This window comes from Ambystoma mexicanum, chromosome 2q, assembly GCF_040938575.1.
Source record: "Ambystoma mexicanum isolate Mex_15411 chromosome 2q, UKY_AmexF1_1, whole genome shotgun sequence".
Lineage (NCBI taxonomy): Eukaryota > Metazoa > Chordata > Amphibia > Caudata > Ambystomatidae > Ambystoma > Ambystoma mexicanum.
The window spans coordinates 675759400-675779343 of record NC_090924.1 but is presented as its reverse complement, the minus strand read 5'-3'; the positions used below and the strand labels follow the sequence as shown (position 1 = coordinate 675779343).

General features: G+C 47.0%; 1 protein-coding gene across 4 annotated transcripts in view; it reads left to right on the top strand.

The window, feature by feature from the left end:
* The window catches only part of USP7 (ubiquitin specific peptidase 7), a 2259762-nt gene that overhangs the window by 115407 nt on the left and 2124411 nt on the right, over positions 1-19944 (top strand). For 3 of the 4 annotated variants that reach the window (XM_069647850.1, XM_069647849.1, XM_069647847.1), the window contains exon 2: positions 10205-10306. In XM_069647850.1, the coding sequence (XP_069503951.1) occupies positions 10205-10306 (102 nt within the window). The remainder of the gene's footprint in view (positions 1-10204; positions 10307-19944) is intronic. The other variant, XM_069647848.1, reaches the window with a different exon arrangement.

Sequence of the window (19944 nt, the reverse complement as noted above, 5' to 3'; positions counted from 1 at the left end):
GCCTTAGCGTTGTGTCCGCCCCTTCCTCCACAGTGGTGGCTGCGGTTACATTACTATCCAGACCCGCTTGATAGTCTTCTACAGTGGCAACGCAGGTTCTGGCCGAAGAGGATCAGCTTCTTGACTCCTTGGGGAAGATGATTTTTGCTAATTCAGCCCTGCAGTTGCGTCAAGCTAACGCAGAACTGGTATTAGCGGGGGCGAATATGAAAATGTGGAAAGGTCTGCCAGTTTGAGGAATTAATTCCCGCTAATAAACTAGAGGATTTTAAAGCGGGATTGTCAGATGCCAGGGTCCTGGCACAGGATATGCTGGAGACCGCGGCACATCATGTCGACACCTCGGCCCGGGGCCATATGCTTAGCCATATGCTTAGCGTGCACGCCTCTTGTCGGGCTTGGCTGCACGCTACCAATTTCTCTAAAGAGGTACAGGATAAAGTTCTGTGCAGAGGGGACCTGGCCTAGCAGTTCGGGCTGGGCTGCTACCTTCGGTGGCGGCAGCTGCTGACTGATTTGCACATGGCTGGTCCCCTTTTGCAATGGCGCTAAAAAACGGTGGTGTGGAAGGTCGCCCAGAGCAATTGCCAGTGGTTTAGATTCATTCGAAACCTTCCACCCATCACTTTTGTGGTCAGTCAGGTGTTTGTGTAGTCAGAGAGCATGTCAGCCTGGTGGTTCCAGAGGCTTCTGGGCCTCATGGCCTCATGTGTGCTGGCTCTTCCTCTAGCTAGTCTCAAAATGAAGCGAACACAGATGGCTCTTCGGAGTTCTTGGCGCCAAGTAGTGGACCAAAATGATTCCTGTTCCATCTTTCATGAGCGGACCTTGTGTGGTGGTTGTCTCTCAGCAATCTGTCGGTGGGCGCGGCCTTTCAGGACCCCAGCCCGCTAGTGACAATCACGACGGACTCTTCCCTTCTGGGGTGGGGTGGGACATTGGACCTTCATGTTTCAGATCTCTGGTTACTGCAGGACAAACTCCTTCATATAAATCACTTGGAGCTCCAGGAACGGGCTGGGAGCCTCCTCTCTGGGGGATGCCCTCGAAATTCCCTGGCTCAACTTGAGAGCCTATGCTTTCCCGCCTCCGACTCTGATTCATAGGATGCTGTGCAAGCTGAAGAGCACGATGAACTGTTCTTTCTTCTGCTCATAGCACTGTGGTGGCCGGCCAGGTTTTGGTTTTCAGAGCTTCAGCATCTATCTGTGTGCACTGATCAGGCTTCGGTTGGTTCCCGACCTGCTTCACCAGAGATCGGCAGCTGTGGCACCCCTCCCCACAATCGTTTAGTTTGGCGACATGGTGCCTGAGTTCAGATCTTTAGAACTTCAACTTGTCTCCTGATAACATGTGTATTATTCATGCGGCCAGGAAGCCCTCAACGAGATCTCAATACAGGAGCAAATGGCTTTGGTTCTGCCACTGGTGCTTAGCCAGACAGCTGGACCCCAGGGGGGCTACGATCGACATGGTGCGGTCCTTTGTCTCAACTAGCAGAGTCAGGTATCCATGTCTTGACATACAGGACTTACCTTTCAGCTGTTGCTGCATAACTATCCACGGATCAGTGGTCTTTCATTGGCAAACCCAGAGGTTAAAAGGCACTTTGTAGGTCTCGTGTCTTTACCCTCCTGTTTGCAAACTGCATCCGACGTAGGATCTGAACGTGGTCCTTATAGCCTTGTGCCAGAAGCCCTTTGGCTACTGTAGACCTTGAGCACCTTTCGTGGAAAGTGTCCTTGGTCGCTGTGACTTCGGCAAGACGTGAGGGTGAGCTCCAGGCCTTGTCGGTGGAGCAGCCCTTTCTGGTTTTTCATAAGGATAAGGTTGTCCTGAGGACGAATCCTTCTTTCCTTCCAACAGTGGTCTCTGATTTTCATCTCATCTCAATCTCCTTGCCTGTCTTCTTTCCAAACCCAGTCTCAGAGGTTGAGAGGGTTTTGCATTGCCTGGACTTTAGAAGAGCTCTAGTTCTATCTGGACAGAACATCTGAATTTAGGAGTTCTTCTCAACTCTTAGTGACCTTCGGTAATCCGCAGGGTTAACAGGCCTCCAAAGCAACTATTTCCAGGTGGATCGCTGCCTGTATTATGGAGTCTTACGCTGTTCAAGGCCTTCAACCTACAAAAGGTTCATGCACATCTGGTACGGGGCAAGGCAGTTGCTGTTGCCTTTCAAAAGTATGTCCCCTGGGAGACCATCACGAAAGTGGCTACCTGGTCCTCCATCGGCCTTTTGTAAACACTGATTGAGCATCAGACCTGGAGCTCCGATCCAGTTTGGCCAAGCTGTGCTTAAAAATCTTTTTCAGCAAGTTGTTTTAAGTCCACCCGTAATTCCTGTGAGGAGTGCTTGGGAATCTCCCATAATTATGGAGGAAAGGGACGGGACTTGGGAGAATACTAAGATTGCTCATTATAGTGACATCCTTACACCTAGGCCAGGCCCCTTTCCTCCATACACCCGCCGTGCCCTCTAACAAGGTTACTGTTATTGCTTAAAGGCGATAGAAAAGGACTGATGGGCGATTGATGCGCTGGGCGGAGCTAAGGAGATCGGGGTTACGGTCGCATGCGGTACCCAGTGTAAAGAGGAAGGACACATTTTTGAAAAATGTGATGCTTTTTACAAAGTGTTCCAGTCCCTTCCCACAGGACGGAGGAATGTTCCATAAGTATGGAGGAAAGGGGACTATGGACTAGGAGTAAGGTGGTCACTAGGGTGAGTAACCTTATTATTTTGATGCTTCAAAGTGCTCCCGTCCCGAAGGATGGAATATCACAAATGTATGGAGGAACGGGGACTAGCAGTAAGGTAGTCACTACAGTGAGTAACTTTGTTATTCTAATCTTTTACACACCAATACGATAGCCAGTCTTCCCACATTACTACTCACCACCCTGCCCTAGTGCCAACAAAAGTAAAAGGTTAAAATAGTTTGCTGGTGCAGTTATATCTGCATCAATCTTTGGCCAGTGAAATTGGTGACTAGTTCTCACCTTCGTGCAATCTGTCAGTAGCCTCTAATGCTTTAGGTATTTGATGGTAAACAAGCTTAAGATTGAGCATCCTGGCCACTTTCAGATTGTACTTTTCAGATCAACCACCCATTTACCTCCATGTGTCGTGTTAATAACCTGTATAGAATGATCTCCATTTTTGTGTAGGTTTGATAGGCAGGCCTATTGCCCGTCAATCTCACACTGCGGGCATGCAGGCCAGCGTCGGAAGCCTTTAATGCAATGCAAGGCATAAAATAAGCATTGTTGCATAGCAATTTGCTATGCAATTCTGTAGGTTTGCTAATCAAATTGACACTTTAGCAAAGTTAGCTATTTAAGTTACCCTGTTCAATGAGAAAACGGCTCGCCCTGTATGCCTCTTGCCCTCAGGGCTCTTGCCACCTTATTTTGTATGTTCACTGCAATTTCACAGGGGATAAGGAGTGCAACTTTAATTCTCTCCACGGCTCTAAAGTGTCGCGGCTTGTGTGGCTAGGCAAGATTTGTTTTTCAAATAATTGCAAACCAGAAGTAATGGCTATACTCCTATTTAGGTGTAACTATAGCCTATTCAAAGACCAGTATGTGTGAACTTCATTTTAAGACAGTCCTACGTTTAATTCCTAAGTTTTTGTTACATAATGCATAATTACAATATTGCCACTATAAAAAACGGCACATCTCCATGCTTTACAGTAATGTTTAGGTAAGTGCATCTAAATCTGTCAACTACTTTTAATTTTGTTGGGCAAGTGTATCATGTTGACAAGTGAACACTTTCAAATATATACATGATCACGTGGTCAAACCTAGCACTGCAATCTGATGGTTGCATATATGATGTGGCATTGATAACACACCTATACACGTGTTTCGAGGCGCGACAGGGCAAGGGGAGGAAAAGAAGGGAAGATGGACAACGATCTTACTAGGCCAGGTGACATTGAGTGCAGGGGAGGGGGGGGTATGGGAAAAGTGCGGGGGGGGGTTAGTGGGAGGGGGCGATGCAGTGGGTAAACAGTAAAATTTGCAGCCAGCTGGTGGCAAGTGCAAGGGTAAGTGCAGACATCAGGTGTCAAGGGCTGGTACAGGGCTATAGGGATATAGGGAAAATAGTCCCTGAGTGAAAGGGTTACCAAGGGGCCTGTGCAGGTGTGCAACTGGTGGGAAGGGGACCTGGGTCCGAGATCAGTGGTTAGCCAGGTAACCAGTGAAGTTTCAGCCAGGAGATGAGCAGGGGAGAGGTGAGAAAACAGAAGCAAAAAGGAAGGTCTCGAGGTGCTTCCGGAAGCCAAGATGGCTTTCCTATTTCAGAGAGGCAAGGAGGCTAGTCCAGAGGGAGGCCCCAGCAGAAGAAAGATCTTCCACCAACTCGTTGCTTGGACAAGCAACTGACCCTCGGAGTCAGATGAGCGAAGAGCTCGAGAAGCAAGATATTTTGGAAGAGTTTTAAGGTATTGAGGCCACAGAAGGCCTTGTGGACAATGCAGAGGGGTATGAACTTAACCCTTGCCACCACTGGGAGCCAGTGCAGAGATTTCAGTCTTGGAGAGATACGATCCCTGTGCTTGAGGGCAAGTCTCGGTCTTCTTTTGGATGAGTTGCAGAGGGCGGAGAGTAGAGGCAGGGAGATTTGGAAAGTGGCTGTTGCAGTAGTCCAGCCTAGAGAGAACCAGAGCTCTGGGGAAAGTAGAGTAAAGAAAGAAAACCTCTGAGGTGCAACTGGTCCGTGTGACGTCTTAGAAGTCAGATGTGAGGAGAGTGTAGAGTCGAAGATGACTGTTTTTAGCCTCACAGGTGGGAGCAGGAAGAGGGTCAAGAGGCCGGCCAGAGTGCGACAGGAAAGGCGAGAGCAGGTGTGGGGATGAGAATCTTGCTCTTACTGGCATTAAGGCAGAGATCATTGGCGGCACACCACTTCTGGAGAGCACAGTCAGATGAGAAGAGGTGGCTGAAGGTAGCCTGAAAATGAGCAGTCATCACCCGCATGGCACAAAGTTGGGGCAGAGCGGCAAAGGGGTGGGCAAGAAGTGCCAGGTATTGGTTGAACAGCCAGGGAGAGAGGTTGGACCCTGGGGAACACCAGAGGTAGAGATAGAGAGGAAGATCTCAAGTTGGACCTCTGAGGGTCAATCAGAGGAAAGAAGTTAGCCAAGCCACGGCCCGATTGGTGATGCCCGAGTTATCGTGGAGACAGGTGAGCAGGATGGCATGGTTGACCGTGTCAAAGGCAGAAGAGAGATAATATATAGACATGGGGGTAGGGGGGTGTTGGCATCTAGGTTGGAGAGCAGGTCTTCACGGATATTCAGAGCAGTTTCCATGCTTCTGGCAGGTCTGACGCCAGACTGATGGTCATGGAGACAACCAACAGATTCAGTGTGCAGATTAAGCTGGGAGATGGCCAGCTTTTCCAGGTGTTTGTCTAGGAAAGGAGTGTTGGAGATTGGGTGATAGTTAGCTGGGCAGCAAGGGCCGGCAGAGGGTTTTGGAAGGGTGTACAAGGGAGTGCTTCTGGGGGAATGGAAGACTCCAGTGGCGAAGGATTGGTTGCAGAAGTCAGCCGGAGCCAGGGTGCCTGTGGTGCTTGATGGTTTTGGAGAAGATGGGTGAACCTGTTTTGACAAGACTTTCATAGATCGGACTAGTCAAACCTCAACTGGGGCAAATGGGGGGGGGAGGCGGAGAGGAGAGGTGGCCGAAGAAGGGCCAGAGGAAGAGCGGGGTGGAGAGGAAGAGGACAGGATGGCCCGAGTTTGAGATGAAATGAGAAGCCACGGCTGTGCAGAGGGCCTGGGAGGGGACAGCAGAGGTAGACTGTAGCAGGATTGGCCAGCTCCTTACAGATTGAGTTCGGCGGAGTTGATGGATGCCGCAGAGACGCAGGCTTGGATGTGGGCTCTTCTTGGTGCAGACAGAGCTGGTATTGCCTTTTGGAGCAGGCGGCAGGCCAGTTTGTCAGAGAATGTACTGGAAGCATGCCATTTCCTCTCAGCCACCCTACACTCGTGCTGAAGGGTGATGAGGTCGGAGTCTTAACAAGAGTTGCACTTGGCTTTGGGCTTCAAACGGATCCTCATGACTGGTGCAAGAACATCGAGAGTATCGGATGTAGCTGAGTGGAGCATGGAAAGGGCTACACAATGACATGAGATAAAGCACACCCTTCGTAGTTCTATCAGTTAAGGTATTCAATTATTTGGAGCTCCTAAGGCTCACTAATTTAACGAGTGTTAAGTATCAAGTCGGTACAATAATGAAGAAAATAGAGTACCCATTGTCAATTGGAACTCCCATCCCCTGCACACCTATATGTATTGGAACTGATATCCAATCAAAATTAATTACAATATTGTCGTAAATATATCAATGATTTGATCCACAATTTAAATAATTGCGTCACACATTTGTTATATGTAATTCCAGATGAAACCAGTCAAACAATATTAGTATAGGATTTATTTTCCACAATTCAATCTCAAAATTATAAAAAATCAAAACAAGAACAAATGACAAATTTGTTTCTGAGCTCGACGTGTTTCGAGAGTGACCCGCTCTTCTTCAGGAGCAAAAATGTTACTATATTCAAAAACGTCTTCAGAAACTCATAAAAAATGTCTTAAATATTCCTCAATTTCGTTGTGCATTAATAGAAACTTCATCTGTTGTAAAATTTGTATCAATGTTCTATTTCTCCAGTGGTACTGGACACCTGTGGAGTGTATATTAAGTATGCATTAGTAATTAAAAGTGACTGCTCAGTTCAAAAAATTAAGAAATGATGGCCTGGCAGCTAAAAGTTTCCGTTACCTGGCAGAAATGAGATCATCCTCTTTTGTAAGGAAATGGCATATCTTGATTGTATAATGATTCTTGTACTCTAAAATATATTCATAAATGACCATTACTATCTGTCATAATCTGGTATTAAGTTAAATTGCTTGAGTTATGTTACATTACTCACCCTGCTTGTTGCCAATATGTAAAATTTCCAACGTAATATTGCATGTTTGTGTGCAGTCGGAGGGACGGTGGTTGCACTCTGGAATTCTAATCTGTTCTGCAGTGCTCAGACTGGTGTCTGTATCTGTGACTATACCGCGTGTTTGTAATGCTACTGTTACAGAGAGCTATCCTTTAACCTAGCGTTTTATATTCTTTACACTTACCCGATTAAATCGGAGCGATTCTCATGCGCGATGCCTGTGCCAGCTTTCCGAACATCTCGGTTAATTTCCGCGTAAGCCTGTCGCGAGGCAACCGCGGTCTATCATATTAACGTGCTATGCGTGTCACGTAATATTCGTGCTGTGGATTCTGTGAAATGAAGTTCCTAAAGGTTCTGATGAATATCGCTGTTATGCAGGATATCTTGTGCTAGTTAGATGTCATGTGACCCACCTATTTAAATTTCAAAATGGGAAACTCTGAAAAACGGCACAGGGCAATTGCTCAAACGTCATGAGATTTCCAAATGAATGCAATGTCTAACAACCAATATAATGGTGCACTGGGTGCCCTGATTTCTTCAGGATGCAGTTAATGTCATCAAATACGAGTAGTGCTGCATTGAATTATCAGTCTGAACACAATTATATATTTAATGATTACCGCATGGGGGATGGGAGATTAGTGGGACAGTAGCTTGTGTAGCAGTTTCCTTGGTTCTTTGGGTGGCTCTTTTCTCCCTCATTGTCTATCTGCATTAGCCTACCAAGAAATTCCAATGTGCTTATGCTTTGAAAAAGCCCCAGTGCCGAAACTTGTGCCATGTAGTCTGCTTTGACTTCAAAAGGATCAATCCATTGCATATGTGGCATAAACTGCACAAGCGGAAATCCACTCTACAATGAATTGTGGCTTTGACTTTTTAACGAGACTAAATAATTGCATAAATTAAGCTATATTGTAAACCTTGGCTGAAGACAATCTGATATGTTGTGTACATATTGTATACTTATTTCTTGTGCAGTAACAAGATATATGGGTACAATAAAGACCTGTGTGGCAATACCTGGAGTTAATCACCACGACTGAATTAAGTCAAAGCTACTATAGGGGTGCCCACTGGAACGATTGTTTTGGTCTGACTTTTACTAGCATAGGGTTGTATCCAGTAATCCAAAGCATTGCCGCAGCAAGAGGTCTAACAACCTACATGTTCACTGTTGCTTTCGGTACTTAGTATTTGGAGCAAATCATGTTACTTTTGGCGCTGGTTGTTTTTCAGCTCGTGAATCTGTTTTTTTTATAATCTTTCACTTGGAACTGGGGAAACTGGCAATTAAAGTCTATGCTGCAAATTACAGAATTCTAAAACTGAGAAAGATGAATGAAAATAAGGGTGTGGAGGCCACCAGTAAGTCAGGAGAAAGAGGACTGGAAGTGAGATTAAGAAAGCTGAGAAAAGGGTCCCATAGTAAAGAGGAGAAACGTGCGAGTTGGTTAGTGGGCAAGATTGGTGAGGGAGATTGAAAAAAGGATGAGAAAGCCGAGGAATCTGTTGCGTTGTCAGGAATATAGATCACCAAGGGTGGTGGTGGGGGGGGGGCTAGAGAAGCCAGAGATGAAAGAGGGTTGGAAAGAGAAAATAGACGACGGACAGAGAAGAAAGTGTGAAACTGAGTGAGAAATGGGGCAGAGGGAAAGGGATGATAAAGATGCCCAGTAAAGGATTAGGAAAGCAAAGGGGTGGACAAAAGGATGGGCAAAGCGACTGACCGATGGTAAGGTTAGAAGTAAACTGAAATGAAGAAAATGATGACACACAGGTAGGTACAGGACAGGCTTCTGCAACCTCTGGCTTCCCAGATGTTTTGGACTACAACTCACCGCCACCCTAGCCACAAGTCAGTGGGGAAAGATCATGGAAGTTGTAGTTCAAAACCTCTGGAGAGCCGCAAGTTGCAGACCCCTGTCATAGGGCACTAATAGTATGAACAGAACCGAAAAAAGCAAAAATGAGTGTGGGGGCGGGGGTAGAGTATAGGGCCAGGGCTTGAAATTGATAGCTATTTAGTGCCTTTTCTAGGAGAACCTGGTTAGCTTAAACCCAACAATTGCCAGGAGCTACGTTTGGCTTCCCAGGCCAACTGGTGCATTACAAGTATACATATGACCTTAACTTTTAATGTTAAAAAATGAAAATAAAGAATTGACACTTAAATAAAATGGAGCATATATTATGGGCAAAATGCTAGTGTGCATATCACGTGGAAGTTAGATTTGCTGTGTGCTGGATTTGCTCCTGGTTCCCCATCTGTAGCTCTTGCCTATGCCTATTTGGTTATCTGGGATACCTGGAGCTGGTTTTAGCTTCTGCTTGTCAAATTGGAGTTTCGAATCCTGAAAGGGTGTCAGTATAGTGTGAAAAGGGGAGCAAAGGAGACAGATTTACTACTTAGCCCCGTTTGGGCACCTCCATCTCCTCCAGCAACCACATCCAGTGTCCTGCATTGGTGGGCCTAGTCATTGCCACAGCAAAACACTGCTCTAAACTGAGCTGTGCACTCTTGAGATCCCCATGAGTACCAGTAACGTATTGCAGTTAAGCATGCTTTCCTGCTACCACAAGATTTATAGCGCCCTAATTCCAGATGCATTCCCCCTTTGAATTTCTTTTGTTCATTTGTTCTTTTGTGCATCACCTTTTCCCCATCTATGTATGGGAGCACAGACTTACCTTTGCTGTTGACGGAGCAGCAGGGGCATGGCCACAAATGTAAAAAATGTTAATTGAAACGGGTGCCTAGCACACTGCCTGCAGTAGCTGCTTGTGCCTTATGCAGAACACAATACCCAACTGCTCCCACAAGTCCCCTGGGTTGTCTCTATCTGGGAAGGATACCACAGTTGTGCATGCTGTTGTAGCTAAGAAACTGGTACTCCAGCAGCATGGCGTTTGATTCGTGAAATGTAAAAAATAAACATGTAAGTGCATGTGGTCAGAAGATTTGAATGTACTTGCCTTAGCCACAATCTACTTTTTGTTATTTACATACTAGCTACCAAAATGGCAAACATATGAAGCAAAACTTGATCATTGGAATAAGTATTAGTGGTTTTTTTAAAAAAAATCTGTAGTATTGCATCTGCACTGTAGGTGCTTCTCAATAATTTGTTATCCGTGTTTCTTTTTTATACATGGCGGGCTTGTCTGATTCCCCCCTCCAGTATTAATTGTTTTTTTTTATTTGAGCTGGAGATACAGATGATCCCCCAGGAAATACTCCGAATCCAGTTATCAATGGTAACTTGGCCATGGCTGATGGGCACAACACGGAGGAAGATATGGAAGATGGTGAGTCACTGGGTGATTGAAGGAACTACTTTTCACTTTGTGGTTGAAAAATGATAGTTTCTCGTACAGTTTTATTTCTTAGGTCTGTTTGATGAAGCTAAATAAAAACCAACTTGTTTTTTTTGTAAATGGTTTATTCAAACCTTTACAAAAACATCAAAAAACAATAATTTAAACGAACACAGCGAAAACATGTTTTCACATTATACATAAACTACTCTACCGACAAAAAAGGCAAGATAAAAAATGTAATATTGTGCCCAGACATTTACATAAACCATTTCATAATCCTGGCACAACAAATGTAGCCATATGATATTATAAGTTTATAAATTTAAGCTTTTAATGAATCCGGATAGGGCCAAGCCCTCATGAGTGGTTTGGATATTTAAACATCTTTTCCATGCCCACTCGTCCTCAAACGTAATATATTTGCGTTTTAGGGGTTCCAGATATTTTACCCTAAGTGGGTGAAGAATCGCACGTTCCATAACCAAAAGTTTTAAAGACTCCTCCTTGGCCAGGCAGAACCTGCATCCAGCCATATCCACTGGGATCACCCCTCTTCTGACCAAGTTATCTCTAGTGGGAAGGACATTACATCTAGCTCTAAGAACAATACCTCAATATAATCTATCTGGAAATTGTAGAATAACCTTCGAGGCTGATCCACAGGCTCTATTTTCGTGGTTCAAGTGCACCAGTGAAGGATAAGAATGAAATGTATCTACAGTTTCACACCAATCAAAATTGAATAGTGCACGTTTTACATACATAGGATTGCAGATCAATGACTCAGTTGTCATTCCAATCTTTTCTAAGATGGCCTCTGATCTATCCCTTAAGGAAGTCAATGTACTTGCGTGATCTAGGTTTCTATCTAGTAGGTGATGCAATGTGTTTAGCACTCCAGTTTTAATTTTTGCGTAGAGATATACAAGCCCACTGTACCCGAGCCCACATTGATACAACACCCAATTCAAATCGAATTGCATTTGGCATGCATAACAATCTTCTCCAAATACGGCCCTCAATGCGATTAAGTGACTCGCTCACTCTCTCTGGAGCCAGTTCCAGGCCATAGATCAGTTTGGGTATAATTTTCCTCTCATAGAATATCAAAGCAGGCTTGCGAGAAAATTTACCAAACTTTCGGTCAATCCTGACCATCCGTGTTTCTAACAATTTTGCCTTATCTAATATAGATTCAGTTAGAGGCTTAGAGCCCGGGTAGGCTGAGATGTTAAACCCCAAATATTGCACAAACTCGACCAAATTCAAAGGAGTCTCCCCCAACTTACCAATAAAGCCTGACTTACTGCTTGCTTTTCTAAAGGACAGAATTCGAGTTTTGGAGGGATTCATTAGTAGACCGTTGGTTTTAGCATAAGCTTCAAAATTTCTTAGACCATTGCAACCCCACCTTGGTGTTGTCAAAGATCAACAGATCATCAGCATATGCTAACCAGATAATTTTGTCCTTGCCGATTTTAGGGGCCAGCAGTCCCCTTTGGCAAGTGAGATGACTACATCTGAAAAGTATTGGTTGAACAGCCGGGGTGCCAGAGTGCAACCCTGTCTGACCCCCGGATGGGATCTAATTCTCCTTGATAAATCTCCTTGGTTCAAACGGACCCGAACCCCACAGTTGTCATGGACCCCACAGATTAATCTCAAAAGCCCTACAGGAAGGCCCCAAACAGCCAGTTTTAACCACAACCTGCCCGGGTCAACCTGGTCAAACGCAGCAGTCGGGTCGATTGAAGCCATATACGTGCAACCGCCCGCTGTTGACCATGCCGCCTCTTGTACACACTTCAGGGCCAGGCCGTTGACATTGGTCAAATGACACCTTCTGAACCCTGTGTGGAATTGGGCCAGCGGGTGGCTCCTAAGAGCCCACTCCCAAGGGTGACAACAGGAAAGATAAGATCTTACAACCCGCATCAATTAGAGAAATTGGGCGATAATTCACCGGATCAGTCCTGCTGCCGCACTTGAAGAGTGGTACAATATGTGCTGTGTTCCAGGATACAGGGGTCATTCCCGAAGACAAAATATCGCTGAACTCCAGCCGCAACAACTGAGCCCACAAATTAGGATCATCCTTAAATGTATTTGTTAGGCCATTTGGGCCTAGAGCGCTTACATCTGGTAATTCGTTTTGAGATGGTTTCTAGCTCAATTTTTGGGTTCCACCTATCCTCTCTAGTCCAGTCCAAAACCAATGGTGGGTCCATCAATGATTTTCCAAATATTCGACCCAAACTTTTTCTGAAATTGAGTTTGACTGGCAAGTTGTATAGTTTGGGTCCTGCCCATTGACCAAATAGCAAAATGCACTTGCATTTGTGGAGATTAGGGTTCCAAGCATCTTTTCTGAGTCGTTCTGAAGCATTACAGATTTAATAAACTTACAATAATTCTTGTATGATTGCTTAACCTTCCTTATGAACTTTCTGCACACTGCCTCATCCTGAATAGTACTCTGAATATGCTTTATGGTTCTTCACATCTTTTTTGCAGATGCTACATCAGTATTTTAACAATGGGCATGCCTAACTTGGCAAAAACCGTTTGTTCTCATTCCCGAAGCCATTTTCAGTCATTTGACCCACAAACTACTGGAACTCGACTGCATTCAAATTTTGGAGCTTCCAATCGTAGGTTTAACGACTCAATGCGTGATGTATTTCAGAGTGCAATGCACAAATCTTAGGGTCAGTCCACTTAACAGCATTCTGCCCTACCTTGGGCACTAAATTGAATTTTTGCCCACGTTTTCTAATAACCCAATTAAGTTGTGCCGCGAGAACACAGTGGTCGCTCCAATAATTTTTAAGTATTTCAAATGACAGGCATGAGTTCATACGAGAGGAATCGACAACAATATAATCAGAGGAACTATCCCCTCTGTGCAAAGTAAGCCAACTACTAGCATTACCTGATTCAGTGCTTTTCTCCACCAGTGGAAAAAGACCCCTACCTCCCAAATTTGTTATCCATTTCTGACCAGCCACTTCCTTCGCTGAAATACCCCCACCAGTCATTTCCAATTCCCCAAATCTGTGAGAATATACACAATTTGCATTTAAATCATCCATGACTATAACCCTGCCATCTGGGTGGTTATCCATCCACTCGTCCGGCACCCGACAAAGGCAATCTATAAATGGACCAACCAATTCAATACCTTTATGCCAATAGATATTGAGTAATAGTAAATTATGCGAACCGTCTATTGACCTAAAGTCAACCCCCAACACACCAAAGGGCAAGTTCGCAATTGCCGCCCCACTGAGGCTGAGGGAAATATCTATGGCAGTCAAAACCCCCCCGATGGTCACCCTCCCCAACCGTCCCATCTCTAGCCGATTGGATAAAAACACTATAGCCATCCAGAGTGGGTGCTGAGGTTATCCATGTCTCTTGCAGACAAATACAGTTCGCCTTTCTCAGAGTTTTCATACATACAGGATTTGTGAATAGGTGGCTATTACCTCGGGTATTCCAAGATTTCAAACCTAGCATATGCTATTCCAATTCTCTCCCACAGGCGGAGTCTGCTCATGGGACCAATTTTTGCCATAGAGAGGAGATAATGGATGCCCAATCCATATCATTCGACACTCCACCCTGGGCCAACCCCTCGGTTATGGCGGCAGCCTTGGGAAAACTAGCAGTGGATTGGCTCATCCCATTTTTAACAATTCCCGAATCAGAGATTTCAAAACACATCTCTGCTAGTTCTTTTTGGGTAAAGATTAGTTCTCTTACTAGCGGAGAGGACAGAGACATGATACTTGTACACAAATCTTCTCTAACTGGGAAGGAAACTCTCCCAATATCTGCCGATGACACCAAAGCCAGGCTTGGGATGGATGCAAAAATGGTTAGAATATTTGGCTGATTCAAACAGATCTGATAGTCCGTACCTAGAGTGCAGTGGATCTTAACTTGATGTGTTGCGTGGCCCCCACCCTTCACCCTCTGTGTGACTGTCAATCTGGAAAAGTGAATACCCTTCATTTGATAGACTTACCTTGATGGCCGAAGGCCAACCGTCTTATGCACTGAATTATAGAAATACAGACTGCTATGCTTGACCAACAAGCGGCCATTTTAAACGTAGCAAGAATCGCCATTTTGCTTGTTAACCATTGGTCATTGCTTTCGTCTAAACTGCTTTGCAGCTTGCAATTCTGCTTACTCTGCTCAACTGTTAACATTGTTGTCTGAATATGAAAGGGCAAGGCCGCGGGACTTTGAAACTCCGCGGGTCGTTGAAACTCCTCATGAGCAGCCCAGAAAGGAATGCCCACGCTCTCCCTTTGTAGCCTTGAGGGAGAGCTGCAGGGCATTTAATCATTACACAGCTGCCAGCCAGTCTCGTACTGTGGTAGAATGTTAGAATAAAGCAGCTAAAGGTTTGAATTATGCTCTTCTTACGGCCCCCCTTCACAAAACCCTTTAGAGCGTGTCGGCTCCCAGGTCACGAATAGCACCTCATAGATGGCAAAGCTTGGAATGTTACTCTTCCACCGTGTGCAGCTTGCTTCCAAGAACAGAAGCACCATGTTCTGTTCAACAACTAGAAGATGCCTCCGTACTTTCTAAATTGCACATTGTTACTAGAATAGACATCGAAAGTGTTATAATTGTCATACTCGTCGGAAATGTCCATCATCCCGAGTTCAAAGAAACTCAATAAAAGGGGGGTGGTAAACATGTCATAGCTGATTGTATGATATGCATTTTGTATATATGTAACTGATGTACGTAATTCGCTCTCTTGCGTCACTCGAGGTCTAGAGAATACACGTCGCGGGGCGTGAGACCATAATTGGCCAATTGGGACTACTTTGCTTGCAATAAAGCCTAGCATTGGGAATTTTAACCTCGTGTCTGCAGCATACTTTTGTGTATGGATATTGCCTTGTTTCCATATCGCGAGGGACCCCTAAGGGCCACTTTCAACTATTTTCCCTTTGAGTACATCAGAGTAAGAATGTTTTATTAGAGGGTCGCCCGCTGGACCATAGCATGGCTCTGCATTCCCTACAGGAGCACCAGTGGGCCCTCGAACAGTAGCACTTGAGGGGGAGTGAAAGCGCTGCGACTAATTCTTCATACTGGCTGACATTCTAGTTAGATCCCGAGGGGAGGTCAGCCACCTCTTTGAGGAATATTGATTTCCCCATTCCAGATCCTGCCACCACCCTGTCTATAGGGAAAGTAGGATTAGGACATGGAAGGGGCGAATGTGTAATAGGGGTATCCCCTGTATCCAACATGGGTCTGGCAAGTCGTTTGTAACACCACGACTCCCCACCGGCACCTCATTTGGGACTACAGGGGGCTTTACTATCGAGCTTGCATATACCGTTTTCCCATCCACTTTATTCCCCAGCATAAAAGAGGTAGTTCCCCCCTCTGATGAACCCCAGATAGACGGAAATTGACTAGAAAAAATGAATTGAATGGATTAAAAGGACCACTTCCCTGCTCACCCCGAGACCCAGTTAAATATGGGAATGGGGTCATGGGAGAATCATTCAGTCTCACACCCTGATTCATATTGGTAGCTCCCCCTACCCTTGTAATGTCCATACACTTTACCAGTGACTCTGATAGGATTCCGGAGGGCCGAGACCCCGACTACCCTACCTGGTATAGTTGAAATATTCTCAGATATGTTCTGAGCTACCAACACTGGTTCGAGTACTGGAATTACCTGTTCCGGAACTGGGGATGGTCTAGCCTGAAACCGTCTGGTGGGCCTTTCTTAAGGATAACAATCTGTTTCTTTTGGCTCCCGTCCTCTGCGTCAAAGCTTTACCTTTCATCACAGTAAGTTGTATTTTTAGAAACTGGGTGTGGGGGGGGCTCTCTCGCCCTTTGGCTAGGGTCCCTTCACCCTCCATGAGTATAATCACCACCGCCTCAACTGGGAATACTCCTACGTCCGTCCCCTTGCCTCCATACTTATGGGACAGCTCTCCGTCCTGTAGGACGGGACCGGAGCACTTTGTAAAAAGCATCCAAATTTTTCTAAAAATGTGTCCCTCTTTCTTGCGTGGGGCCCGGCACGCGGCCGTAACCACACCCACCTTGGCTCTGCCCTGCGCATCGCCCATCAGTCCTTTTCTCTGCTCAATCGGGGCATCCTCGGAAGATTTTCTTCCCATTTTTCCCCTCTCTGGCTCTTGCTAGCGTTAGTTATTAGTCTGTTTTTCAAGTTAGACTTTCCAGATTGTTCGTGTCACTGTCGCTTCGCGAGGGTGGATCCCCATCCTCTGTTTTTAGAGTGTTTGGGTCCGGAACACCGCTGGGACTCATGTTTTTACTGACTCCCTTTCGGTCCGGGCACTTCAACGTCGGTTGGAGCGGTGGGAGGTGGTGTTCCGACAAACTCCTCCTTCGCATCTTCAGGCGTTCATCGATGAGAAGAAAAAACGCCCGGTAAATTCTTTACTTTCCAGAGCACCCCAGCCGGGGATACCTTTCCGGGTTCCTCTCGGTCTGGGAGGGATGTTGATCGCTCCGTCACCGGGGTTCGCCCTGAGGTGCCCGTTGGGCCTAATAATTCTACCAGAGTTTTCTCAGAGGTTCTCCGTAAGGGGCCTGTGAACACCGGAGTACGCTCAGAGGCCCCTCCTGTGGGTGCTGTTTGTAGACCCAGTTCTACTGAATCGTGGGGTACCGGAGCTCGCTCTGAGGCCTGTCGGCTTCCCTCAAAAATGAGACGGGGGGGGGGGGGGGGGGTGCACCCCGAGGCCTTGGCTGGGCTTGTTACCGAACGGATGTTTGAGGCCCGTGCAAATAAGGCTGTTACCGGGCTTGCCGAGGTCCCTCGTTCAGAGGCTAAAGCTACCAACAGTTCTGAGAGGCCGGACAAGGCCTTTTTGGTGAAAGCGGTTGCTCACCGTCCCGCTCTTGTGGTGACACCAGATCTGTTGAGGGGGCAAAGAAGCAAAGTTCTTCTTTTACCAGCAGTGCCGAGGTCCTTCTTTTGAAGGCTAATTTGGCGGTTGGTATGTCTCAAAAACATTCCAGGCCTCATAGTGCCGGCTCTGCCGAAGTTCCTTATGTTAAGGCTAAGATTATGACCCCTGATCCATCGACGGGGACCCCTGCCTCACTTCCTCACATGCTTTAGTTCCCCTCAGATGAGGACAAAATGGCGCCCGTTCCTGCCACGGCAGACATTTTAGGTGCTACCCCTAAAACTTCGCCATCAGCCTCTGGTGTAGGGCTCGGTCCCTTTGGTGAACCGAAGGTCCCTTGTGCGCATCCTTACTGGCCGGTTTATGATTGGAACGCCCGGATGCCTCTTCCGCACAAAGTTTTGTTGCCCGCAGGGGCGGCACCTTGGATTTATGTGGATACGTCGGTGTGGCACCCTTCCCCTGTTACGTACCTGGATTTGTCCACCTCATGAGAGGTCTCCTCGGGTTCCGAAACAATCTCCTGAGGACACCTTTTTCGGTAACTTTCAAGAGCTTATGCGCACCGACCCCATGAGGGAATATTTCAAAGAGCTTTTCAAGGAGATATGTCCACTTCGTCTCTGGCTCCACCCTTTCCTCCGGTGGTTCCGCCGGCACCTCCCTTGCCCCTTGTGCCTCCCCCGGCTCTTCCGCCTGTTCCTCTGTTGTCCCCAGTCGACAATGCAGTTCCTGACACGGCTCAGCAGGACCCGGACCTGTCTGATCCTCAAGGCGATCAGGACAACGAGGACCTTCCCCGCTCTATCAGAGCCTTTCATGACCGGGTACTGGACATGACGAGTTTCTTAGCTGTTCCGGTGCCCGAGGCACCCGCTCTGCAAGAGGACGTGCTTTCTGGGGTGTTCACCCTGTCTCCCTTGGAGTGTGCCGGCCTGGTCCTGCAGAAGGACGTTCTGGCCGAGGTCTGAAGAGTCTGGGAAAAGCCACTCTGGACTTTTCGTCAATAAGATTGACGCGCAGTACAGGCTACATTCCTCAGAGGAGGTGGCCCTGTCTTCTTGTCCGCCTCACTCCACAGTGGTGGCTGCGGCCACCTTGCAATCCAGACCTGCAGCATCCTCTTCCATGACGGCTACTCAGGTCTTGGGAAAGGAGGACAAGCTCCTTGACTCCCTAGGGAGAACATTTTTTGCCAACTCGGCCTTGCAGCTCAGGCAGGCCAACGCTGAGTTGATATTAGCGGGAGCTAACCTGCGGATGTGGAAAGGTCTGTCGGAGTTTGAGGAGCACATTCCGGTCGAGAAGCTGGAAAACTTCAAAGGAGGCCTTTCCTATGCCAGCGTCTTGGCCCAGGATCTCTTGGAGGCTGCGGCTCATCACGTAGACACCTCGGCTCAGGGCCTTATGCTGGGGGTTGATACCTCACGGCAGGCGTGGCTACATGCCACTAAATTTTCTAAGGAAGTTCAAGACAAGGTGTTCTTCCATTTGATGGTAAGGAGCTTTTTCATTCTTTAGACGGCTAAATCATTGTCTGTTCTGGTCAAAACGCCTTTCAAATCCCAGAGACCGTTGTCACAAAGTCTACCCTCCTCTGGTTTTAGGGGCTTCCTCGACCGAAAATCCAGCAGAGTGGATACTCCAGCGGGGAATAACCTCCGTAGACAACAGCGCATGCGGTTTTTCTCTTGCTCCTCAGCCTCATCAGATTCAGGTGGCACCGCCACCGATAAGCCTACCAAATGAGGGTTTTCCACGCTCGCACGAGACCCTGGTTTTAGGACGCATTGCGTCTCATTGGGAGGCATGGCAGACCATCACAGAAGACAGATGGGTCTTGTCAGTCGCTTGAGCGGGCTTACCTTTACCCCCTAACCCACCTCAACCCTCCTTTTCAGCTGTCGGGCTCACCTTCCCTCCAGTCTGAAGTTCAGAAACTTCTGGACCTCAGCTGTGGAACCCGTTCCCCCTTGGGGAGCGAGGGGAGGGCTTCAACTCCCAGCTGTTTCGGTGCCCAAACCCAACCAGGCTGGCCTGCTCACCTTCCTAGACCTTTCCCAGTTCAATCTTTTTCTACCCCAAGAGAAATTCAAGATCATGCCCAGCCAGATATGCTCCTCCTTACAGAAGGGCGATTGGCTCAGCGTTGTGGACCTTCAGGATGCGTATATGCATATCCTGATTTGGAATCCACACAGGAAATATATCCGCTTCTCTTTGGGAGAGGAGCACTTCCAATTTCGGGTGCTTCCCTTTGGCCTCAGCTCGGCGCTGCGTGTCTTCACGAAGATGTCAGTGATTGCGGCCTATCTTCGTCTACAGGGTATCATGTGTATCCTTATTTGGACGACTGGCTCTTACACAGACCTTGTCCGCTGGCAGCAGCGGGCAACCTCCAGTCTCTCCTTCAGCTCCTGTTCCATCTTGGGCTGTCAGTGAACTGGCTGAAATCCTCTGACGGTCTCACAGGACCTGATTTTTCCTGGGTTTTCGTTGGAACACGATCGACTGCAGAGTGTTCCTGACTGGGGACAGAATGGCGGATCTGTTAGCCACGTGTCGGATGTTTGCGCAGTCGGAGAGCATGTCGGCCTGGTGGTTCCAGAGGCTTCTGGGCCTCATGTGTACTGGCTCTTCCTCTTTCATGTCTCAAGATGAGACGGACCCAGATGGCTCTTCAGAGTTCCT